Source organism: Mastomys coucha, unplaced genomic scaffold, assembly GCF_008632895.1.
Source record: "Mastomys coucha isolate ucsf_1 unplaced genomic scaffold, UCSF_Mcou_1 pScaffold1, whole genome shotgun sequence".
In the NCBI taxonomy this organism is placed as follows: Eukaryota; Metazoa; Chordata; class Mammalia; order Rodentia; family Muridae; genus Mastomys; species Mastomys coucha.
In genome coordinates this window covers 50,178,686-50,204,818 of record NW_022196891.1, presented here as the reverse complement: position 1 = coordinate 50,204,818, position 26,133 = coordinate 50,178,686, and the positions used below count along the sequence as shown (strand labels likewise).

Here is a 26,133-nt window from a genome sequence, read left to right as displayed (position 1 = left end):
TGGTGAGGCATCCTTTAATTTTAGCTGCTCCCAAGGCTGAGGCAGGAGGATCATTAGTTAAGAAAAATTAGGAAGAATCTGTCTTTTAAAATGGAAAACACAGACTGACAAGATGGCTCAGCAGGTAAAAGTGCTTGACACACAAGTCTGACAGCCTGGGTTCGATCCCTGGCACTCACCTAAAGGTGGAAAGAGAACCAGTTCCACACAGTTGTCGTGGAAAAATACAAAAAGAGGCAGCGGTATAGTTCAGTGGCTAGTATGTGGGAAACCATAATCCCGGGACTTAACAGCAACGAAAAAATAACAAAATAACATCCAACAGTTACTGAGAACTTACCAGCTGGGTTCAAATACTCTTCCACACTTATATGCTTAATTTCATGTTGGACAATGACATAAGCATTAATAATTAGGGTAGTTTTAGCCAGCAAGAACCCCGTGGGCAAATGCATGGTTACGTTCACAAGGGCACCGTTGAAAGATTGACTGAAGGGAGGAATGCTTAAATCAGAGTTAATTTGCCTGCCCTTCCGCTAGATGATGGACAAAGCACCTGGCATCAGTGGAGCCCTGCGCCTCGGACTGGGTTTAAGGGAGGAGCAGAGAAAAAGTTTCAGCCCTGGCTGATCCAGAAGCCTTCCACCTTAATTTAATCTAGTTCCTGACCCCGTGTCCGGATACCTGCACAGGTGTTTCTGTCAGATGCAGAAAAACAAAGGACTAGGGTACTTGAGGGAAGCCATCAACTTGATGGGATCTAGAATCATCATGGAGACACATCTCTGGGCCTACCTGTGAGGGTGTCTACAGAGTTTACCTGAGGAGAGAAGAGCCACCCTGACTGTGGGTGCCAGTGTCCCATGGGCTGGGGACCCAGACTGAATAAAACAGAGAAGTAGAGCCCCAGCATTCATTCGTGCCCCTCTGCTTCCTGACTGTGGATTCAGAGGGACTGGCTGCCTTAGGACTCTGTTGCGATACCCTCTGTGAAATGAAGAACTTCACCTTCATGCAGGAGCCAAAAGAAGTCCTTCTTTTCTTACTTTGCTTTTGTCAGAGCCTTAAGAATACAAAGTAACAGAGTAAACAAGCCTGCTAAAAAAAGGTGAGCCTGGCGGGCTCTGAGGGTTAGTATTCTGTCTGGACTCCACCCCCACAGTTACCTGGCAACTGCCCAGTATGCTCCTCCCCACAGTTACCTGGCAACTGCCCAGTATGCTCCTCCCCACAGTTACCTGGCAACCGCCAGGTAGGCCTGGCTTCTAGAAGAGGCTACTTGGCCCCTCCTCTCTCTCTCTTGCCTCTTGCCCCCTTGCTCACCATTCCCTTCCCCCTCTCTCCATGTGGTCATGGCCGGCCTCTACTTCTCTACTCTCTCCTTCTGTCTGCCTTTCTCTGCCTCTACTACTCTCTTAACTCCCCTCCCCATGCCCTGAATAAATTCTATACTATACTATACTATACTATACTATACTATACTATACTGTCGTGTGGCTGGTCCCTCAGGGGGAAAGGATGCCTTGGCATGCTCCACTCCCACCTCCTTCCCCCACCCCCAGACAGAACATATCTTAATAGCTCTTTCTCTTTTTATGATCACAACACCAAGACTGGTCCAGGTCCCCTCCCCATCCCCCCAGTCCCAACCCCCCCCCAAAAAAAACAAGAACAAAAATGCCAACGGGGAGGCCACACAGCAGTGCTTTTGTGCACTACTTGAGAGAAACTTGATGAATATGTATGGAATTTTCTCTCCATGGAATGTAAGGGGACGGGGTGTGTCACTGGTCACAAGAGGTCAGATTTCACTGTGGACTGATAAACCTTTGTGCCTAGTGGACACTGCTTCAGGGGAACTATGGGGCTGGGTGTGGAGTCAGGGTGTAGAGTTTGGTTCCAGACTTTGAAGCAAGTGATGCTGACTATGTAGCAGACTCGGGTAGACCAGGAGAGGCTGTGGCTATCCTGTTGTGGGGCAGACCCACTCAGTCAGTTTCCAGATCTTAGCAGTTTCAGTTGACACAGTAGGGCTGCCCCTTTAGGAATAAGCTCCTGGTTCTTCCCAGATCTGTTTGAACAGGGACTCTTTGCTCAGAGTCTTGGATCTTTAGATATCACTTCCCCTTTGCCTCTGAGCAATGATGATTCTAAGAAACCTTACAAACTGGGCAGAGTAGGGAAAGAACAAGTGGCTGGGTGGCATCGCAATACAGGTCACTGTAGGCTGGGGCAGCCTAGTCTGATTAACTCCAATCCCATTGTTTCTGTGGGGAACTGGGATTCTTAGCACTGCCTCAGACAGGAGAGATACGGGGAGTAACTAGGGTGGATGTCCTAGATCTCTGGATGACCCACCATCCAGGTTGTCTGTCAGCCTAAGACAGGAAGCTCTAAAAATGTGGGACTCTCAGGTTTTGAACTTTTTTTTAAAAAAACAAAAGCATTCTTTTTGTTTTGAGTTGAGGCCTCCTGCATCACAGGCTGGCCCTAAACTCATTAGTAGTAGAGAATGACCTTGAACTTCTGATCTTCTTATCTTCATTTCCCAATCCTGAGCCTAGCTTATATGATGCTGGGGATTGGACCACGCCATTGTGCACATGAGCAAGTACTGTACCAACCCAGCTACTTCTCCAGCCTCAGTCCTTGGGGTTTTTTTTGTTTGTTTGTTTGGTTGGTTGGTTTTTCTTTGTTAGTTTTCATTTGTTTTACAATGCTGGGGATTCTCTCCAGTCCTCACCAGGGTAAGGGAAGCTCTCTAGCTCTACACTATCTCCTTAGCCTTGGGATTTTGCCCTGAACTCATCCCAGTCCTAGGAAGAGAGAGGCTGTCTGGTTACCCTCCTTGGTGCTGGTTTATCCATCCCTGGCTGCCACAAGATGTTCCAAAAATGACCCATCTCAGACTGGGCATCCCTTTGTTTTTTACACAAGCGCCCCTAAGAGACTGGAAGCCTCTGCCTACTCTCAGGGATCCAGGAAGTCAAACTGGTCAGGACTGTGACATGCCCCTCCTCATCATCAGGGGGAATACTCTACAGTACAGGCCAAAAGAGAGCATCAGATGCCCTGTGTTAGAAGCCACCCACATTCCAGAACAAGGTTCTCAAGCCTTCAATGACTCTGCACTAAATGTGACATGTTTTTGTCACCAGAGTTCCTTATGCACATGCTTCATATCCCCCTAAAGTTTGTGTCATCATGGTATTTCTATCATCCTCTCTCCCTTCTTTTTCCTCCCCCACCACTGGAATTGCAGGTGATTCTGAGCAGCCAGGCCATGGGTGTGGGGACCAAACTGAAGTCCATTGCAAGAACACCAAGTGCTTTTAACTGCTGAGCCATTTCTCCAGCCTCTTAAATTTTGTTTCTTAATCAGCCTATGCTCTAAATGCTTTAAAAAGCTCCATACCAATGACTGAGGAGAGCCAGAAAGACGGGAGGTGGGGTAGAGACCCAAAGCATCAGGTAGGAAATGAGATCGACCCTGTAGAAATCTAACCAGGAGAGGTAGGAAATGAGATCTACTCTGTAGAAGTCTAACCAGGAGAGACTGGCATCAGGGGCGCGCGCGCGTGCGTGCGTGCGTGCGTGCGTGTGTGTGTGTGTGTGTGTGTGTGTGTGTGTGTGTTTCAGGCTCCAAGTAGCCTACTTCCGGCTAGGCTACAGCAGGCTCCCCACAGGTCCCACTTAGTAAATAGCCCCAGGGATTTCCTGCTCACACAAGTGGCTCTTCAGACTGCTGCGCCAGCTGCCAACCTCATCCTTCTAAATTCCCAGACTGCTCAGGCCTCCCTGGAGGGGCCCCGGACAACTGCTCAGCTTTGCTGAAATCTCTGCCAGTGACTTTTTACTTTCTCGGCACCTAGTAGAGGGTGGAAGGCAAAAGCTGATTAAGCCACTTAATCCAAAGGAGAAAAGAAGCTTAAAATTTCACCTGCAGGAAATCGCTCCAGGGTCGATGAGGGCTACTCAGAATGGCCCTCCTCTGCCGCTCCTCCCCCACATTGCATGGCGCACTTAGCCTGCACTCCCTTCATTGTGAATAGCTACTGGGTGCACCAGGGTGCTTGGTTCACATCTGTTGAGTTTTCTTAATAGCGTTTGTTACAAGCCAGGTATCGTGGGGGCAAATCTAGTCCCAGCACTTGAGAGATGGAGGCAAAAGGATCACGAGTTCCAGGTCATCCTCAGCTACCTAGCAAGTCTGAGGCCAGCCTGGGCAAAGATCATCCTGTCTCAAAAACAACAAGCAAAAACCACGTGGTGCTTCCTGTTAATTATGTGATAGGCACTGTCACATACACTTAAAGAGTGTCATTTGAGACTTCAAAAATCTATGTGAGGTAAACATTATTATTGTGCCATTTTAAAGATGGGAAAAATGGAAACTCAGGACGACGTGTTGGGGTAGAACTGGAGTCTAAATTCTGATTCTGAACGTCCCCTTTCTCTGATGAAAGATTTCATGTTACCTCATGTCCTTAATGCTTATCATCAGGGGCTGTACCAGGAAGTTCTTTAAAATCTCAGACCACTGTCAATAACATACCACAGGCTTTAAAAACCTGAGGTCTGGAGTGATGCTACAGGAAAGCCCACATTAATCCTCTTGCTTTTGGCTTCTGGCTTGCTTTACATTTGGAAGGATCCTTTGCCATTAGCCATTTGCATCCCCTCCCCCCACACATACACCCCATTCTCTTGCTAAGGGGAGCCTAGGGTAGTAGTTGCTACCTCTTCAAAGGCTGCAAAGCCTAACAAATCACACCCATAATCTCCAAAGGGCAGGGTTTCCTCCTGAACACCCCTGGAAGCCGGAACGGTAATGTTCGCTCCCCCAGGAGCTTCTGGTAGACAATACCTGATGGACCGGATCACCGTGACAGCAGCTGCCCAAGCTGTGTTTCGGTAATTAGAGGTTACAGAAAGTAGTTGGAACTACTGACCTATGCAAGCGTCCAACGGGTGACCTTTTGACGCTGGATGGCTAAAGCTCCACCCTTAGGGTCCACTAATGTTACCATTCTTGGAACACAGCCCAGGTAAAGCTCTGGCCCACCTACAGGCTACTTCATTTTCTTTCTTTCTCTCTCTCTTTCTTTCTTTCTTTCTTAAGATTTTATTTATTATTATATGTAAGTACACTGTAGCTGTCTTCAGACACACCAGAAGAAGGCATCAGATCTCATTACGGGTGGTTGTGAGCCACCATGTGGTTGCTAGGATTTGAACTCAGGACCTTCAGAAGGGCAGTCAGTGCTCTTACCCGCTGAGCCATCTCTCCAGCCCACTATTTCATTTTCTTTATGGCAATCTTTTGCAAGTCTCAGATCCTGCTTATTTCATAAATGCCCCTTACCTTTTGGAGACTTCAGGCGCCTGCCTTTTCGTGTCTGGTTTCTTGTCAATAATTTTATTTTATTTTATTTTTTAGAATGCTTGCAATTGTTTCATCAACTGTCAGACTGGCATGCCAAACATTGGGCAAAGTGAGTCTCATTAGGTAACTAGAGGAGCTGAATGATTGGCATGGTTACCCAGCAAGTTCATTAAAAAAAAAAAAAAAGTATAAAGTCTGGTGTTGCTGCCAGCAATGCACCAAGGCAGGAGGATTGCCAGGGGTACATAGCAAGCCCCTATCTCAAAAACAAACAGAAAAGCAGTTTGCATAGGACCTAGAGGTTGGAGCTGGCTCTAGCTCAGGCTATCTATCCAATGAGTGAATTAATAAAGTAGCAAGAAAGAACCGCCTGTGTGGAAAGTAGTCGACTGGCCATCCGAGTCAGAACTAGAAGAACTTCTAAGTGGCTTGGGTTTAACTGGCTCTTTCTCCTAAGGCAAACTGGTCATCTAAAGGATACTATTTACCTTTGCCTCTAATCAGAGTACCCCTCTGGACCCCTCTGGGCCCTTCTGGGCCCCTCTGGACCCCTCTGGGCCCCTCTGGACCACCCCCCTTCTTTTGGTGTGAGGAGCCTGGGATAGTAGTTACTATCCCTTCAAAGAGGATGAAAGAAAACAAACCACACCTATAATCTCCAAAAGGCAAAATTTCTTCTTGACCCTTCCCTTCACTTCTCCATGGTCTCAGCATGCACACCCCAGGCAGCGCTGGAACAAGACATTCTATAACTCAGGGTGCTTTTTTCCCAGAGTTTCCCAGGGGGAGGATGAGGAGGAGTGTGAATAAATATGCAGTAGAAGATAAAGCCTAGGATAGGTGAGAACTTTCTTCCATAGTCATGTGAATGAATTGCCCACTAGGGAACTTTGAGGAGGCAAGAGATTCCAGTCATTGGCTCGGAGGAAGACTGAAGCCAAAACCAAGCATGCCTCTCTCATGTCCCCAGCCCCACCCCAAGCTGCTTGTGGATTCGGAACCTGGCTACTTACATCTGCCTCATTCCAGAGTCCTGGGATGCAGAAGGACTCCAGCAGGTCACTACCACACAGCAGCAAGATGCGTAGCTCTGGAGAGGGAGAGCAGAGATTGCAAACAGCATCAAAGAAGGATCTGGGTGACCGCTCTCAGCTTTCTTCTTTCAAGAGCACATGAGTCTGCACCCTTAGAACTGTGGTTCAGGTCTCCTTGACAACCCCACACCAGGGTATCTGTAATTCAATACCCCCCCCCCCACTTTCCCCACTTCCCCTCCCCATCTCCAGTGGGAATTCCATATGCAGAGAAAGCAGTGCATGGAGGGTGGCCAAGACCCAGACACACCACTTCAGGGCCAGAGCAGGGTGGCTGGGCTCTTTAACAGTGGCAGTCAGCTACATAATTAGCTTAAAGACTCAGAACCACCTCCCCCTCTCCCTCCCCCCTCACTCCCCCTCTCTCTCCCCCTCCCCCTCCCTCCCTCCTACCTCCCTCCCTCCTCTCTCTCCCTTCCTTCCACTCTTTCTGAGACTGTAGCCTAGGCTGGCCTCAAACTTGCTCTATAGCTGAGGCTTAAACTCTGGACCCCCCTGCCTCAGCCTCCCTAGGGCTGGATAACAGGCACTTATTTCTGTGTTCCCTTCATCTAGAGTGGGCCTCCTTTGACAAGTGCCAACATAGCAGGGAAGGGATGGAGGGAGACCACTGGCTGTGAGTTGATCAACTGTGCCCTCTTTCTGTGGCCATAGCCCTCAGCAAAAGGCTCTGGAAGCAAGGCTGGAGCCACCTCCCCTTTACCTATGGCGCTCCTTGCCTGTCAGTTGTTTTTCTCTCCTCATTAAGCCCAATTTGAATTATCCCAGTGAGGCCCATTGTCATTTAAAACTGGCAGCAAGCAGTTCAACTGGGTGATGGGGAAAGAATCTAGAGATTCTTGATATTCTTGAGTGCCCTACTTCTAGTGGGGAACTTAGGCTGCCCAGGTTTCTGCCTTATAGAGCAGGCGGTATCTGAGGCAATAAGACCGCTTGTGCAGAGCCGACCACCAGTCTTCCAGGCACTGCTGCTACCATGAGAGCCCAGAGCTTTGCCTGACTCACACCCCAGGGCTGGGCAAGGGCTTCCAGATGTTGAGCTTGCCGCTGAGAGCCTCCAGATGGGATTGAGGCCAGTAGACGAAGCAGCCTGCATCTCATTGTCTCTGGGTCTTCACAGCCCTCAGGGAACCCAGCGAAGAGAGAGAGCTTCTGTTGTTATCTCTTTGACACAGAACCCTAATTTGTCTCTATCTCCGGAGTCTGGCAGAGACTGGCACACAGTGAGTACTCAGACACGGTGAGTCTGAGTACTGCAAATGATGTGGTTACAGAACTACATGGGCTGCCTGAGAGTCCCTGAACAGTTTAGGGGCCATTTCATAATGTCTGGTTGTCATGCCTGGGGAGAGGAGAAGTATGTCACTGGCGTCGGGTGGAAGGGACACTGCTAAGTGGGCACCACACCGTGCCCAGGGCAGTCCCACAACAAAGGGTGTCTGCCCCTAAATGCTGACAACACCAAGGCTGACAACCCTGAAATGGGATTTCCATTCTTATGCTAGGACTCACACTCTTGCTCAATAATATGAGACTTTTAAAATGAGCTAAAGCCCAGAAAGGCAGAGTAAAACTTCTGACTCACCCCACCCTACACCCACCCCCGGGACCAGTGCAGATGTGCTTATTGGTAATGGCCCCAGTAGAGTCTGTAGTTCCACAAGAAGCCACTGGAGGGCAGCAGTGATTTCCATATTTCCAGTCCACAAACCATTGAACTGGGGTAGCCAGGAGGGAAGCAACCAACTGCTGAAAATAGAATGGGCTCACTGATGCTAAAAAAGGTGGACTTTCCTTGTGATGTGCAAGCAGCCTGTGAATACCAGGGCCTCGCAGGACATAAGAGTCAGTGTGCGGGCTAGTTCCCTTTGCCCTCCACTGGGCTCTGTCTCCCTCCGCTGGTCATCTTGACCCAGGGCCAGCAGCCAGGATCAGTGAGTACTCTTCCCTCCACACTCCCTGATCAGGAATCCCAGTTATGTGTAGCCCAGTGGCCCATCCCAGTTCCCACGGTACACTGAGGCATCTGCCACCTGTATCACTGTGAACCTGTAGTCTATCAGCAGAGCCTGCACAGCTCTCCTTTTCAGAAGCCAAGAATTCTTCATTATCCCTCCCTGTCAGACACGGGGGATCCTTTTCCCTTCCAGAAAGCAAAAGCAGTCAGAGGAGGCTAGCCAGATTTGGGAACCAGAGGGGATTTCCCCCAGCAGAGACAGCCTAGCCTAGCCTAATTCAAGCTGGGGGCTGGGAAAAAACAAATGTACATTGAAAAATCCTAGGACTGTTCTGGGCTCAGCTGGGCTGAGACAGGCAGCAGGATGATAGTCCCTACAGGGGACTGCAGGGATGCAGAGCTTAGGGCTTTGAGCTCAGTCCTGGTTGCTTCGCCTTTGGTTCCTCTGGGCTTACAGAACTTGCTTGCTTTATGGTGATTGGCCAGAAAAGCCAGGTGCCCGCTCTCCTGCAGACTTCAGAGCTGACAAGCTGATGTGTAAAGGATATTAAAGTCTAAAAGGTAAGAAGACGTGTGGCTCTTGAGCTGCTTTGGTTTAACACAGTTTAACTGTGTGCTACCTGCACTCCATTCTGACTAATGGCCCTGCTTAGTAACCAGTTGTCAACATTTTACAAATGGTTCTGGCAAAGCAACAGAAATAGCCCAGGCACGACTACATCTTACCAAGGTTCCAGAGTGAAAGACTGGTGGGAGACCCAAGTGCCTTGAAATGTTATCACATCTGCTGGCTATCAAGGTGTTTAGACACACTAACATTTCCAAGACTCTCAGGCTCACAGGTGCCCAGACCCCGGGGCTCCCTCAGAGGAGCATGCAAGGCATCTAACACGTCCTTAGAAGTTAAATCCCATCAGGTTGGATACCAAGTTGCCTCTCCTTTGAGACGCCCACTGACCAGACCTGACTCTCCTCACCACCTGTGCCAGGTCCAGCTCCATTCCTGCCTACCTCTGCCATCCCTTTCCAGCTGTAGGCACTTGGGTCTCCCACCGGTCTTTCACTCTGGAACCTTGGAAAGGTTTCATCTTATTGCTTCCATTATTTACACAACCATCAGCTCTTCCCCACAACCGGCCCCAGAGACTAGCTTGTATCCACTTTGGACTTGGGTTGGGCACCCAGGTCTCACACAGACAGTTCAGCCAAGGCTACAGGCTAGCCATATGGTGGCTTTCAGCCAACCCTTGCCTCCTTCTCTTTTTTAAAGCATTGAAAAACCTGACACTGCCTTGGTTGTGTGCAGTTCAGTAGGTGAAAACAATGGTCTCTCTCACTGATGCCGACTTCCTTTCTTTTAGATGAGGGAGGGGAGGCTGACGGTTGATCTGCCACTGGGGAGTGAGTCTAATGGGAGATGTTCAACAAGGCTCTAGGTAAGACTATGACCTTACACTCCAGAAAGAATATTCTGACTGGAGACTTATGCTGTAAACCCCCTCAGGTCTCAAGCCTCCACCCTTTTCCCGACCTTGTTGCTCCCAGGTGACTGGAGGCAAGAGACTCCAAATGTCCCCACTGTCGTAGTTCAACTCACCGATCTCCTCATACCGCATCACTGTGCCCAGGTTGGCGTTCTCATCTGTGGGGATAGACAGGAAGGGGAAGGTGGGGAGAGAGGAAGGGATGGACAGATGGACAGGGGAGAAAGAGAGAGAGAAGAGCATTAGGGAGCTGAGAGCCTCCTCAGGGATAGAGGCTAGGGTAAGATGAGGAAAGATGTATCCAATGGCAGGAAGCATCCTCACCACTCGCTGGACAGACGTTCGTACTTCTGGGATTTTCATAACTAGACCACCTCACGGGAAACCCATTAACAGACACACTCACACTGAGTGCTTTTCATTTCTGTACCCCAGGAAGGCTGCCCTCAAGAACTGTGCCCTCAGTGGGCTGTGGTGGCGCACGCCTTTAATCCCAGCACTTGGGAGGCAGAGACAGGCGAATTTCTGAGTTCGGGGACAGCCTGGTCTACAGAGTGAGTTCCAGGACAGCCAGGGCTACACAGAGAAACCCTGTCTCGAAAAACAAACAAACAAACAAAAAAAAAAAAAAAAAAAAAAAAAAAAAAAAAAAAAAAAAAAAGAACTGTGCCCTCAGAACCTGGGACACAGGATTTGGGATCACGGGAGGTGGCCTCCTCCCCCTTCAGTTACTTCCTGGTTTAAAGAACCAGCAAAACTGACATGTTGAGTCATTTCCTTGGTGGGATGTCACAAAATCTGGAAGGATCATGCCTCTGGCATCTGTTTCTGGTGTGTACGGTCTGAACAGAAGGGCCCAAGGTACACACATGTGCACACACAAATCTACAGGCAAGTTGCCTTGTCCCCGCCTCTGCCTCCTCAGCTATCTCTTAGTTCCCTGTCAATATGTCCAAAACTGGAAACCTCCAAAATGGCAGGAAGCAGCCAGAGTTGGGGGAGAGGGGAGAGTTCTCACTCAAGCTGAGTCTTTGGGGAATACTTAAAAGACAGAGGGAACCCAGGGAAAGCTCCTATGTGTCCGCTGGAGGAGCAGAGACTGCCTGAACTGATGTGCCAGGATCCAGGGCTCATGGGAAACACCCTGTGTGTACACATATTTTACGGAGTGCAGGGTGAGGGATGAGCACAGGCTGGAAGGAGAAGATCACGAAAGGCCTCTGAGGAGCACCACACCCTGTTGCTCCTGTCAGCTCACTGGAGGCCTAGCATTCCTGTTTGCCTCTGGTCTCCTTCAACTGCTGCTCTGCAAATGACCACTCCATAAAAGTATGTCCAAGTCTATTCAAGTCATTACCACAAATACCATGGGAGGGGTAACCTCTAAACAACAGAAATTTACTTCTGAAAGTTGTGGATGTTGAAAGCCGGAGAGAAAGGAGCCAGCATTGGATACTGTCATCTCCTATGTCCTCAGATGGTGGGAGGGGCGAGCTACCTCTGCAAGGCCTTTTCTTTGAAAACAAATTTAATTATGTTTTATTTGTTTGCTTATTTATTGGTGTGTGTGTGTGTGTGTGTGTGTGTGTGTGTGTGTGTGTGAGAGAGAGAGAGAGAGAGAGAGAGAGAGAGAGAGCAATCCACCCTCTCTCTCAAAGACCCTGGTTCCTAATACTGTCCCTGGGTGGGATTAACAATTCTTTTTTTTTTTCTCCCTTTCTCTTTTCTTTTTTTTTTTAATTGAATATTTTCTTTATTTACATTTCAAATGTTATCCCCTTTCCCTGTCTCCCTCCCTCTCCCTGCTTCTATGAGGGTGTTCCTCTACCCACCCACCCACCCAAACTCCCACCTCCCTACCCTTGATTCCACTACACTGGGGCATCTATCGAGCCTTCATAGGACCAAGGACCTCTCTTTCCATTGGTGCATGACAAGGCCATCTTCTGCTATATATGCAGCTGGAGCCAGGTGTACTCCTTTGTTGATGGCTTAGTCCCTGGGAGTTCTAGGGGGTCTGGTTGGTTGATATCATTGTTCTTCCTGTGGGGATGCAAACCCCTTCAGCTCCTTCAGTCCCTTCTCTAACTCTTCTATTAGAGACCTCACGCTCAGTCCAAGGGTTGGCTGCTAACATCTGCCTCTGTATTTGTAAGGCTCTGGCATGGCCTCTCAGGAGAGCCATATCAGGCTCCTTTAAGCATGCACTTCCTGGCATCCACAATAGTGTCTAGGTTTGGAATATATGAGTTTCTGAGAGTGGGGCTACTTGCTGATGTATGAAGGGAGGGGTGAGAAAGAAGAAAGATGGAGCCGGGAAAGGAAGCCTTTGCTATCTTACCTACAAAAGTGAAGCGCTCCACCGGTGGACGGACACAGCAGATCCGGCTCAGGCTTTCTCCCACCTTTCCTAAGATCTTGGCTATGGGAGACAATAAGACAGAGATGGAGGGAAAGAACCACTCACACCTGACGCTCCTGCCGGCCCAGCTTTGGGGCCATGGTAAACAACAGAGGTGTACTGGAGAGAGTGGGGCTGGAAAGTGAAAGAAGGCAAGAGGAAGGAAGGACGAGAGAGGAGCAGAACAGTTCTTTCTTCTCATTCAGAGTCTAAGCACTGTGAGCCATACACAGCAGTCTACTTTCTGGTCATGTTTACTGCATTGTTGAAAAGTGGAAAATAGAGAAAAGGAAGATATATATAAAGAGAAAAAGAAACAGCGCCCACCATCCCACCTCTAGAGATAGCTACTGCTTAACATCTTGGTGTATTATTTATTTTCTTCCATCTTAATGAGTATAATGTACATATGTTGGGTTCTATTGCAATTTTAAGGAACATTCACGCCCCTCTGCTCTTCCAATTCTTTTGTGTGTGTGTGTGTGTGTGTGTGTGTGTGTGTGTGTTTCGAGACAGGGTTTCTCTGTGTAGCCCTGGCTGTCCTGGAACTCACTCTGTAGACCAGGTTGGCTTTGAACTCAGAAATCTGCCTGCCTCTGCCTCCCAAGTGCTGAAATTAAAGGTGTGCGCCATCACTGCCCAGCTGCTCTTCCAATTCTTAATGTTATGGTTTGAATCTTAAATGTCCCCCATAGGCCGTGTGTTACAGACTTAGTCTGAGAACACCGTGTGAAGTGGTAGATGTTCTAGGAGGCAGAGTCTGATGGAAGGAAGTTACATCACTGGGGGTGTGTCCTGCCACCTCCCTTCCTCTCCTTTGCTTCTGGCTATCACAAAGTGAACCACTTCCTCTGCCACCCACTCCCATAATGCTGCATGCTTCCGGAGCATCAGAACAACATGGCTGGGTAACCCTGGACTAAAAGTCTCTGGAACTTGAGCCACATACATCTTTGTTAATTAAGGTTGATTATTCTCAGGCACTTTGTCACAGCAATGGAGAGCCAAGTGACTAATATATTTCTCATGAGCTCCTCAATGGGTTTGTCCCAAGCCAATCAGTTGCATTAAATTCAAAGAACCTCAGTACACCCTGGAATCATCTCTGCTGGGCAAAGGAGAGCATTCTATGTGGCTGAGAAGTGTCCTACATGGCTCTTCAGTGATCTTTCACTCTGGGTTCTCATCCCAACATTTTCTTAGTACCCAGTATAACTGCATGCAAACTGAGATTCCTAGCTCTTCTTTATAAATTACTATGTTTATAAAAGACCAGTAATATATTAGCATGTGGTCTCTGGGCTTGAAAAGGAGTGAGCATTTGTCTCCTAGAACTTATATTTGGTTATGTTTTGTTTGAAACAACTCATGCAGCCTAAGCTGGTCATAAACTCCTGATCCTTCTGTTCCCACTTCCCAAGTTCTAGGACATAGGTGTCTGCCACCACAGCCAGTTTCATCTCTTGGAAATTACCTAGGAGAATCCTTGCAATGGCTCTCCACCTTTAACATAGTTCTTCATATTGTAGTGACTCCCAACCACTAAATTATTTCATTACTACTTCATAACTGTACTTTTGTTACAGTTCTGATTTATAATGTAAATGTCTGACATGCAGGATATCTGGTATGCAACTCCTGTGTGGGTTGCAACCCACAGGTTGAGAACTCCTGCTTTCGGGCATGTACTGTGGACCTGATTCTGCTCTTGAGCTGTGCTACTTAAGCTAATCACTAACTGTCTCTGAATCTTTGTGGGTTTTTTGTTTGTTTGGTTGGTTGCTTGGTTGCTTGGTTGTTTGGTTGGGATTTTTTGGTCCAAGGAAAGACAGCATCTATGTCACAGAATTACTGCACTCAGTGAGAACACAATAATCGCACACATGGCATGTAAGGCACACAAAGCTGGTGCAAGAAAGTGTTGGTGGCTTTGTTCTTTGTTGTTGAGGAGGTGGGCTAAGAATATGGACATTATGTATGTAATGTGACTCATGGCTCTGCTACTTCCTCATTATGACCCTGGGTAAGACCCTCAACCTCCCTGGAAGAGACAAAGAAAAATGGTCCCTTTCATATATTAAATCTCTACTTAAGGCAACTGTATTTATATTTAAATACTAAAGAAGGCACATTCTCTTCTCTCCTTTTCTCTCTTCTCTCCTTCTTCCCCTTCCCCCTCTCTTCTGCCTCCTGTCTTTCTCTCCTTCCTCCATTCTCTCTTCTCTTTCCTACCCTTAAGCCTCCTCCTCTTCCTCTTTCCAGCCTGACCAACTCAAAACCTAGGTGGGCCTCCTAGGTGATTCTGAAGACTAAGGAGTTTACCCAGCGTCCCTTACCTGCAGTAGGCTTGGTGGGCACATTGTTGTTCTGGTAAATGGGCTGGGTGTTCTCATGTTGTGGTTGTCCAATCACAGGTGTCATGGAAGGTGTGTTGACGTTGGACAGGATGCAGCCGGTCACCCTCTGAGGAGAGGAGAAACATTGAGTCAATTTCCTTAGCCCACGGGTGCTGAGAATCACGGCCCATTTGCCCTATGGACATCCATCTCAAACAGAGGGAGTCAGCCTCAAGCTAAGGGAGGGTCCTGGGGTTGGCTCTAGATGCAGCTGCACCACATGGCTGACACTGGCAGGAAACAGAGTAACTCAGCAAGAAAAGCTTGGGAACAGTATCACATAGCCCTGGGCCCCAGTTCAGGCTTTCTTCCTAGCTATGTGACCTTAAACAGTTCATTGCTCCTGAACCTTAATTCAAGTCTGACATTATATTTCCTTTTTTTTTTTTTCTTAAAAAAAAAAACCCAAACAAAACAGGATCTGATGAATCTCAGGCTGGCTTCAAACTACGTAGTTGAGGATGACATTCAACTTTCCTTTTTCTTTTTTTCTTCTCTTTTCCTTTTTCTTTCTTCTTTTTTCTTTGAGACAGGTTTTTCTGTGTAGCCCTGGCTGTCCTGGAACTCACTCTATAGACCAAGCTGACCTCAAACTCAGAGATCCACCTATCTCTGCCTCCTGAGTGCTGAGATTATAATCTTTAGCCATCCTTTGCATTTAAAAACAAAACAAAACAATAAAATCAATCAATCAAACAAACAAACAAACAGGAATCTACATGTAGATGGAAATTAGCCATAGTCTCCTATCTTAGGAGTTTTTCCAGTTAAGCAGGTTGATCCCCTGGCCAGAGGACTGCCCCTCAGGAAGGCAGGCCCACCTTAATCCATTTCATCTGTGGCAGAATTACTTGAGCAAGTATGTGTAAAGTTAATGACACCTGGTAGGACTTAATGTAACCTTCTGCATATCGTGACTCCAATGAGATCATATCTGTGAGGATGTTCTGCAGGCCTTGGAAAGATCAGGCCAAGCACATACCTCGTCGACACCTTAGCCTCTGCCAGCTACACATGTCAGTAATCAGGCTAACTAGAGACCAGTGCCATAAGACAGCAGGATGTATCTGTGTTACAGGAAGGATGGGGTGCATTTCAAGGCCCCTTGGGCCTGCTCATCACACAGAAGAGCCACATGGTGACTTGAGGTACATTATCCCTCAGCCTGTGTTATCAGGCCTACTGCTCCCTCAGTGATGTAGAAAATACGGGACTGAGAAAGTAGCCTTCTCCACAGTGGAGACAGAAGCAACTGTCCTGTACTCGGGCAGAGGGCAACAGAGAATCATGAGACTATGCATATTTAAAGTCAGCATCTCCCAGGTGATGGTGCCCATTGTGTTTTCAGGATTAGAGTCCTACTGTGAGAGGACCCTCAAACCTCAGGGAGATGGCCAGGAAGACCCTCTGGGCACAGCCTCTAAAGGGGATCCTGCAGGCAGAATGCCTGAAGTCCTGAGCCCTAGAAGAGCAGGCATTTGTTGTGGGCCAACCCATCACTTCTGTCTGTTCCTAACCCAAGGAGGTCACAGTAAGACCTCCTGCATCTGTAAGACAGCTTCCCAGCCTGCTTTGTGGGCTCCTCTGCCTAGCTGTGGCTGATGAAATGAAGGGGTAATCTATAGTCTTTTATTATTATTTTATCGCCAGAAAAGCCAGTGGCACATCGGCACATAACAGCTGCTCTGTGGCCAAGAACAGTTCTTCTCTTTCTGCATCCTCAGTCCCATTTGGCTTGCTCTGCCAAGAAGAAAAGGGCTGCTGCGTGTCCCCTGCATGGCCCTCCATGGCTCTCCTGTCCTCAGCAGTTTTTACATACCCAGCCTGGAGTGCACACCTCCCTGGCAAGTTTACCCTCCACGCCAGGACCACCAGACTTATCCCAGGACTGGGAAACATGGAGCTATCAGGAAGCAGCACTGAGCTCTGGCTGTAAGGCTGTGGACCATCTGTAAGCTACATTATCAGCCAACCTCTGCAGGCGGTTGCAGCTCAAGCTTGAGAATGCGCTTCTCTGGCTCGGGCTTAAGCTCTGGGCATGAGGAACAGAGGAAGTGCCCAGAAAGCCTGAGCATCAGACAACCCAAGAATGGACGGCCATGATAGCCAGGTCAGAGCTCCGGAATATCAGAAGGGTTCTCTGCTCTCTGTTTCCGAAGCTCCCTGATGGCCTCTGTGTGACTAAAAAGAACATGGGTTCCCAGATGACACGCCCCTCCCCAACTCAAGAAATAAACTGATGTAAGCCAGTGATAATTTTGTTTGTTACTACAGCACATTTTCACCTATCCTGACTGACACATCCTTATATAAGAAATTAGGTATCTTAAAAATAAAAGTTGTGGGCTGGCAAGATGGCTCAGTGGGTAAGAGCACTGACTGCTCTTCCAAAGGTCCTGAGTTCAAGGACCAGCAACCACATGGTGGCTCACAACCACCCATAATGAGATCTGACGCCCTCTTCTGGCACATCTGAAGACAGCTACAGTGTACTTATGTATAATAATAAATCTTTAAAAAAAAATAAAATAAAAATAAAAGTTGTATTGTTCATTCTATGTATGTATGTATGTATGTATGTATGTATGTATGTATGTGTGTCTGTGTGTGGTAGATACATAAAAGAGCAGTGTTTACAGAGCTCAGAGGCATTAGATCCCCTGAACACGGGTCCTCTCTGAGAGCAGTAAGCATTTCTTTCTAACTGCTGAGCCACCTGTTTGGCTCCGAGAGGTCTTTTATCACTTGGTTGTCCCAGAAGAATAAGTGAGGCTGACCTGTCTTACAATCTTTCCAAGATGACAAAACCGGAATCAGAACAGGTATGAGTAGCTCTGAAGATAGAGGTTCTGTCTAGTTCCACAGAGGAACGTAATAGGTTGAGCAGCAGTCTGCTGGTTCTCCATGGTCCTCCTGCTCCTGGTCTGCTAGGATGTTCTGGGACCCTAATCTCACATAGTAAAATGAAGCCCAGCTGTGTGGGTGGTGCCGTGCAGGGTGGCCAGGGGCTGCTTAGCAAAGACAGGGTGGTGACAGCTCCTCCAAAGACAAGGAGAGGGTGGGACACAGGTCTCTTCAGATCAGAATGACCCCTTTTAGGTAACCCAGGGCCAGGGATGCTCCACACACAGTATGGGGAGATGACCACAAAGGGCAGTTTGCTGTGTCTGCAGTCTTATCAGTCAGGCTTGGGCTGTGGATAGCAACCTGTCACTGTTGACTCCATAGGCTGATATTGATCTGCGGAGGACACTGTGCCCACATTGTGGCTGGGGCTGCCAGTCAGCCCTAGGTCACTGAAGGTTCTAGACTGCAGTAGGGAACACAGGAGCTCTCCTCCAGCCTTGGTCAATAAATGTCCACGGTGTGTCCTCAGGTACACGGGCTCCTCTCTCTGCTTCCTGATAATAAAGCAGGGATCCAACACCCATCCGGGAGGTTCTTAGATGGAGGAATGCATGGGAATGAAGGAGCATCGTTCCTTAGGCATGGTATCTTTTCCTGGACTGGGAACCTGTGGATCCTTAATAGATGGGGAGGGAACCTGGCAAGATGCACCAAGTATAAGAGGGCATTGTTTCTTAGCCCAGGCTAATGCCACTGAATTTATGATCCTCCAACCTCTACCTCCTTATATGGGGGTGCACATCCCCACTTCCAGATTTTATTTGGTACTGAGGATCAAACCCAGGGTTTTGTACAATGCTACGCTAGCATTCTCTAGTAACTGAAGTACATCCTCAGCCCAAATGGTACCTCTCTTCCCCTGCCCAGCCCCCTCTTCTCCTCACTGATGTCTTACAACTCTAGTCTTCTTCACCCACCCCCCTGGAGTTTGCTTCTCCAGCTGATGATAGCCACCATGTCAAATCCAGCCCTAACACGATCCTGTCATATACAAGGAGGACATGTGAGAGAGTAGAAGGTAGGGAGCAAGGCCAGTGCTGGTCCAGCATCCTAATTCACTGTCTTCTCTAACACCATACACAGGCTGGTCTACCTCACAACTAGGAGGGAAGCAGATAGCAGATGCCAGCCAGCAAGTCAACAGGCCAGCAGCCCTTCTCCTGCACCCTGCCCATCCACGCAGCCCACCTTACCTTCATCAGGTCTCGATGGTGCTCCAACACACTGCAGGTCGTCTGCCAGGTGTCCTGGTAGCACTCCCATGGGTCCACCCTGCCAGGACAAGAGGCTGTTCTTAGTTTCCGTTCATGCACTCTCTCTACATTGCTTCTTCCCAAGGTTCAGGGAACTTAGCAAGCCTGGTCATGCTGCATGCGTAGATCTCAAAGCAGGTTACACCAGACTGTGGAATATGTTCCTGAGCCTCGGTTTCCCTCTCTGTAAACTGAGAGGAATCGTGCATAGGCAGGTAACAAGGACAGTGGTATGAGTCTCCCCGAGTTTAACCTGAGCTCAGCACTCTTTCTAGTGTGCTTTCAAGTGTTGAGGGCTTGGTGAATTTTATATCCAGAGTGCTTAGCAGGATGTCTTGTAACTTGTTCTTATATAGAAGGAGGAAATCTTCAGGCTCTTACAGGATTGTGAGAAGGACTAAGTGAGCCAGGGGCTTGTCAAGCAAGGACGGAGGCTTGCCTCACCAGGCTGCAAGCCCTGGAGAAGAGCCTCGTTAGTGATGCAGTGCCTTGAGGCTGGAAGTAAGGCATGGCAGCTACACTGGAGGGTACAGACCCACAGGGCGGCTAACTCCTCCAGAACGGGAGGCTGGGAAGTGAGCAGGGATCCTGTCCCAGACTGATGCCTCCTCATATGGCCTCAACTGCCAACTTAATGAACTGCTAAATTGAGATATTTTAGAAGTACTCTCTTAGCGTTCTCTGTGATCAAGATCCTGACTTGATCACAGGCTGTCCTCCAGCGTTGAATCTGTATCTTTTTTTTTCTTAAAGATGTATTTTTATTTATCTGTGTGAGATCCCCAGGATTTGGAGTTACAGACAGTAATAAGCTGCCCAAGGTGGGTGCTGGGAACCCAACTCATGACCTCTGGAACACCAGTAAGTACTCTTAACATCTGAGCCATCTTTCCAGTCCTCAACCGGAAAGAAAGTCCCTCAAGGGTCAGACTTCTTGTACAAATCACTGTGCAGGCCACACTGACCTTAATTATTACTGCATAATTATTACTGTAGCTTCCGATCATTGACTTCAGTTCTGCCTGCCCATCCCTCCTGGGTTAACTGCATCCCTCATGCACCCTGAGGTCCATGCCTCTCTCCTCGTGGAAACTTCTGGGTGCTGCTTATTTTTCCAGCGTAGGAAATTAAAGAGCAAATGATGTGCCATTATTTTTTTAAACACCATCTTCTCATGCAAATTATAACGGTAGGAACTTGGGGGACATAATTAGCATAATTAGTGGAAGTTTGCTTTAATTACACTACTGGCTCAGAGCATGAGGAGTGCTGCCACCTTAATGGTACCCTGAGTTTAAGGGGGGGCAGGGCAGAGAATCAAGAAGGAGGCTTCAGGTCCCAGTTCCTAGGGATGCCCTAAAGAGCCCTGCTCATAGGCCCCACACCTTGTCCAGGGGTTAGTGTGGACCCCAAAGGGACCCTGAGTTCAGAAGTGGAAGGTAATCAAGGCCACCCACTTTCTCTGAGAAGTAGTGAGTTATGGATGAGACTCAATGAAATTCGGGGTGGATGTGAATGAGAGGCATTTGGGATTTGGGGACCAGACTCCTTCCCCAGTGATGTTTAGGGAAACTTTAAGAGCTATGCTGGGAGCCATAGACAGACACTCCCTAAGCTAATCTTTATTTTTGTAAGCCTGATTGTTTGGTTCAAAAATAAACAAAATTATTAGTTGGGCCACCTGTGGAGATCTATCTAACTAGGGCTAGTACAGGGCTAATATCTCTCCTACTTCCTCACCCTTGGGAGTCCCAAATTCCTTTTTCATCCCATCCCAGTGAGCCCAGGGCCACCTGCTCTGGTACCATCATCCCGGCCCTACCTGATCCAGTCAGAATTCTGGACAGCTAGCTGGCACATGATGAGACGGTGCCGACTCGACACAAGGCCCTGGGAAGAAACAAAGCCACGGGTAGGAGATGTCCTCAGTCTTCCATAGTGCCCAGAAACACCAGCCAAATCACCCCATTATACAGTGCCGCCATGTTTAATGGTGAGAGCAAATAAGGAATGCGACCCCTGACTTGTCCCTCTGCCAGATACAGACACTGGGTGATGGTGTGTGTGTGTGTGTGTGTGTACATGTGTGGGAAGAATATGTGGTATATCCTACTGCACTGGAGTCTGAACCAGCCAATGCCTACTTGGCCACTCTGCATAGGTTTGACTTCGGTTAAGCTCAGTTAGCCTGGTTTGGTGATTACAGTAATCATGGGAGAAAAGGAATGACTAGGAGAGTTCCCACGTAAGAGGCATTGGGATGTTTTTTGTTTTGTTTTTTCCAAAATAAAAATCCTGGGAAATATTCGTCCAGTGCAGCTCAACCCCTAAACTGCTGCCCATCTGGCACAGCACAGTTGCGCTGAGCGGGCTTCCTCCTCTCCGTGAGCAGCTGGCTGGCTGTGGTGGGCAGCTGGCTGGCTGTGGTGGGCAGCTGGCCCTCCGCTTATAGCCAGATACCCATGTCTGACAGTGGTCCTGGGAGGAAAACCAAATGCTGTTAGCATTTAGCATTTCCAGGAATTTCCTCAGAGAGGACAGCAGGGTGGCTTTATCCAGGGGAGCTATCAGGTGAGGAAGAAGAGAGGGCAAAGGAGGGAGCCCACCTGTTTTCCATAGGAGTCGTGGACCGGAGAGACAATACCACCAATCACAATAAATCTTCCAGTCTTGTGCAGATAATCCCTGGCTCTTTCTAATTAAAGAGAAGAAGAAAACCGCACATTACAAGAGAGGAAAGGTGTGGATTAGAGGTGATAATTGAAATCAATCTGTTCGGCTTGGGAACCTGCTAAGGTTTGGTGCCTGCTATTTAAATAGAAGGTGTCAACTTCAAAGCAAATACTGGCGACTCAAAGGTTAGAGAGGTGGACCTTAGTCCCAGAAAGGAAAGGATTTAGAACTCAGGGGGCTTAACCCAGTGGCAAGAGGGGCCTGTGTTAGAGGAGCCACATCACTGGAGGGGATTAAAGCAGTCACCTCCTTAAGAGGTGTTCAAGCTTCTGATTGGAATTTGCTCCTGTTGTCTCTTGCAGAAATTCCAGTGAGGAGCCATCCCTTAAAAGTAAAGGTAAACCTTCTTAGAATATGAAAGATGTGCTGATTGCCTCATCTAAGTACCACAGAAGGAAGAAACAGGAAAACAAATTTAAAGGGCCTTGTACATAATCATGGAGAATTAATCATCAGCCGGGCACTCAGCATCATGACAGATGCTTGAGAAAAAAGCCTGGCCAAAGAAAAGCCTTCCAATTGACCAGGCAAGGCCAGGTTTACTTTCATGAGGAAAAACTAATGAACTAGAAGAGCTTTAAAAGTCTAGTCCAGTTTTATTTCCAAGGAACCCCCATTGAACAAACTCTATCAGGTTGTTAATTTTCAATTCTTTTATTTTTGTGTATGTATGTATTCTTGTGGAGACCAAAATTGATTTCCTTAATCACTTTCTGATTTACTTTTACAAAATATTTACTTTATGGGGCTGGAGAGGTGGCTCAGCAGTTAAGAAGACTGACTGCTCTTGCAAAGGTCCTGAGTTCAAATCCCAGCAACCACATGGTGGCTCACAATCATCCGTAACAAGATCTGACACCCTCTTATGGAGTGTCTGAAGATAGCTACAGTGTACTTACATATAATAAATAAAAAAATCTTTAAAAAACAACAAAAATATTTACTTTATGATCATGTGCATGCACATTCACTCACGCATTCGTGCATACATGCCTGCATGCATGTACACACACAGGTATATGCCCATATTGTGCAAATATCTGAGAAAGTCCAGACAAGGGCATCAGATCCCTTGGGGCTGGAGTGATAAGTGTGAGCCACATGTAGATGCTGGGGAGTGAATGCAGGTGCAGCTCTGGAAGTACAGAACCAGATCTCTCCTGAACTTGGAGTAACTGTCCAAACTAGCCTGGCCAGCGAACCGTTACCCTCATCCTTCTCCCACTGCTCCCCGAAGTACAGGGGTTACAGATACTTGCTGTCATGCTTTTGTTTGTTTGTTTTGTTTTTTGAGATAGGGTTTCTCTGTATACAGCCCTATCTCTTCTGGAACTCGCTTTGTAGACCAGGCTGGCCTTGAACTCACAGAGATCTGCCTGCCTCAGCCTCCCGAGAGCTTAAATTAAGATATGTGTCACCACGTGTGACTTTCTGCCATAGTTTTTATGAGTGCTTTGCCTGCATGTATGTATGTATGCATGTATGTATGCACTGAGTATGTGCCTGGTGCCCCCAGGCCAGAAAAGGACTTCAGACCCCCTGGAACTGGTTGTTAGCTGCCATTTGCGTGCTGGGACCTTTGCAGGAGTAGCAATTGCTCTCTCTCTTTAGCCCTGCACCTTCCTTTGTGAGTCCTCCAGTCTGAGGCAAACCAGGTACCAATTGAGCCATTGCTGGTGATGGGAGAATCCCAGAGTGAAAGAACAACGGGGCAGCAAGACTGGTTGTAGAGTTTACAATCACGTTTTCATGACCTCGTCGGCTCTCTGTGCGTTTAAATGATTCCCACCACTGTTCTTTCATCCCTTCAATGTAAACGCTTTTTGTAAAAAATGAATTCACTACTTTAATACCATTTTAGAATTTTTTCCCCCGAGTAAATGGAAATGCTTTGCCTATAATTCAATAAACTTAGCTCAGTTCCTTTTCCTTCTCTCCCACACAGGTTCCACAATGACGACCTCTCACGCTTGTACAGCACGTTTGTTCCCCTTGATTAGCTGTTGTGCTTGGTCTACATTAAGATTCATCCTGTGCTACAGAATTCTATAGGCTTTCATAAGCATGGGACACACATTTATCATGAAGCACCACATAGAGTGTTTCACTGCCTTAAATCTGTAGTTGTTAGAACCCGGACTGGGAAAAGTGGAGCCTGAGACACAAACTCAGGAGATGCTCACAGACTCTGGAGACCAGCACAGGAGTGCAAATTTAACTATAATTGTTCAGTACAAAAACATACATACTTTTCAGCCAACATGAGTGAGGTTACATAGTCAAAGAGCAAAGGTGGGGGCCGGGGATTACACTTGATGTCCTGTTGGAGGTGGGGGCCGGGGATTAATCCCCACGTCCTGTTGGATCTAATTTGCTGTACAAGGGACTCTGTAGGGAGGGTGTGGATCACCCAGGAGGGATTTCCATGAAGACCGGAAGCAGCCACAGCCTTGGGCTCTGGTTCCTTGATCTCTCACTGGTTTGCCAGTTTGCCGGAAGCCACTTTAGATCCGGCTGTGTACAGCTGGAGTACAGCTGGAGAACAGCTGGATCCAGATTCCTTGAGCAGGAGCAGAAGGCGTGGTGCTTAGTTCTCCATCCCAGTTTTTCCTCCATTATGTCACTCCCACATCCCCCACATACAGTGCCACACCTATTCATCCCTTCTCACCCTGACCTCTACAACCACACTGTTGTTTTTCTATTTCTTGAAATTGGCTACTGAGAGGTAGTCAGAGTGACACATCACCCAGTCTCTTCAGGTCCTTCTGTTAAGCACTATGCATTTAAGGTCTTCATGTGTGCTGGCTAGTTTTATGTCAACTTGACACAAGCTAAAGACATCTGAGAGGAGGGAGCCTCCATTAAGAGGATGCCTCTATAAGATCAGGTGGTAGGCAAGCCTGTAGGATGTGGGAGGTCCCAGCCTGTTGTAGGAAGTGCCATCCCCTGGGCTGGTGGTCTTGGATTGTATAAGAAAGCAAGCTGAGCAAGCCCTGAGGAGCAGGCCAATAAGCAGCACCCTACCATGGCCCATGGCCTCTACATCAGCTCTTGCTTTCATGTTCCTGCCTTGTTTGAATTCTTGTCCTGACTTCCTTTGATGATGAACCAAAATATGGAAGTGTAAGCCCAATGAACCCCTTCCTCCCAAGTTGCTTTGGTCTCAGTGTTTCATCATTGCAATAGAAACTCAAATGAAGACATTTACCATGGTTAGTTTATTTCTCAAAGTTGCAAAGCTTCTATAAGGCAAAAGACACTGTCGATAGGACAAAATGGCAACCGACAAATTGGGAAAAGATCTTTACCAATCCTATATCTGATAGAGGGCTAATATCCAATGTACAAAAAGAACTCAAGAAGTTAGACTCCAGAGAACCAAATAACCCTATTAAAAAATGGGGTACAGAGCTAAACAAAGAATTCTCAACTGATGAATACCAAATGGCTGAGAAGCACCTAAAGAAATATTCAACATCCTTAGTCATCAGGGAAATGCAAATCAAAACAACCTTGAGATTCCACCTCACACTAGTCAGATTGGCTAGGATAAAAAAACTCAGGTGACAGCAGATGCTGGAGAGGTTGTGGAGAAAGAGAAACACTCCTTCATTGCTGGTGGGATTGCAAGCTGGTACAACCACTCTGGAAATCAGTTTGGCGGTTCCTCTGGAAATTGGACATGGTTCTACCAGAGGACCCAGCTATACCACTCCTGGGCATATACCCAGAAGATGCTCCAACATGTAATAAGGGCACATGCTCCACTATGCTCATAGCAGCCTTATTTATAATAGCCAGAACCTGGAAACAACCCAGATGTCCCTCAACAGAGGAATGGATACAGAAATTGTGGTACATCTACACAATGAAGTACTACTCAGCTATTAAAAACAATGAATTTATAAAATTCTTAGGGAAATGGATGGATTTGAGAATATCATCCTGAGTGAGGTAACCTAATCACAAAAGAACACACATGGTATGCACTCTCTGATAATTGGTTATTAGCCCAGAAGTTCAGAGTATAGGAAGAACAACCCACAAACCACAAGAAACTCAAGAAGAAGGAAGACCAAAATGTGGACATTTCATTCCTTCTTAAAAAGGGGAACAAAATACCCACGGAAGGTGTTGCAGAGACTAACTATGGAGCAGAGACTGAAGGAAGGACAATCCAGCCTGATATAGCTGTCTCCTGAGAGGCTCTGACAGTACCTGACTAATACAGAAGTAGAGGCTCACAGCCATCCTTTGAACTGAGTACACGGTCCCCACTGATGGAGTTAGAGAGAGGACCAAAGGAACTGAATGAAGGGTTTGCAGCCCCTTAGGACGAATAACAATATGAACTAACTAGTACCCTCAGAGCTCCCAGGGACTTAACCACCAACCAAGGAGTATACATGGTGGGACTGATTGTTCTGGCAGCATGTGTATAGTAGAGAATGGCAAAGTCGGTCATCAATGGGAGGAGAGGCCCTTGGTCCTGTGAAGGTTCTGTGCCCCAGTGTAGGGG

General features: G+C 47.6%; 1 protein-coding gene across 1 annotated transcript in view; it reads right to left on the bottom strand.

Moving 5' to 3' along the window:
* Positions 1–26,133, bottom strand: part of Nmnat2 (nicotinamide nucleotide adenylyltransferase 2) — a 175,456-nt gene that overhangs the window by 17,701 nt on the left and 131,622 nt on the right. Inside the window, exons 2-8 of the mRNA XM_031384867.1 lie at positions 21,485–21,573; positions 20,701–20,768; positions 18,819–18,897; positions 14,659–14,785; positions 12,263–12,343; positions 10,035–10,079; positions 6,400–6,476 (exon numbers count right to left, since the gene is read on the bottom strand). Of these exons, the coding sequence (XP_031240727.1) occupies positions 6,400–6,476; positions 10,035–10,079; positions 12,263–12,343; positions 14,659–14,785; positions 18,819–18,897; positions 20,701–20,768; positions 21,485–21,573 (566 nt within the window). The remainder of the gene's footprint in view (positions 1–6,399; positions 6,477–10,034; positions 10,080–12,262; positions 12,344–14,658; positions 14,786–18,818; positions 18,898–20,700; positions 20,769–21,484; positions 21,574–26,133) is intronic.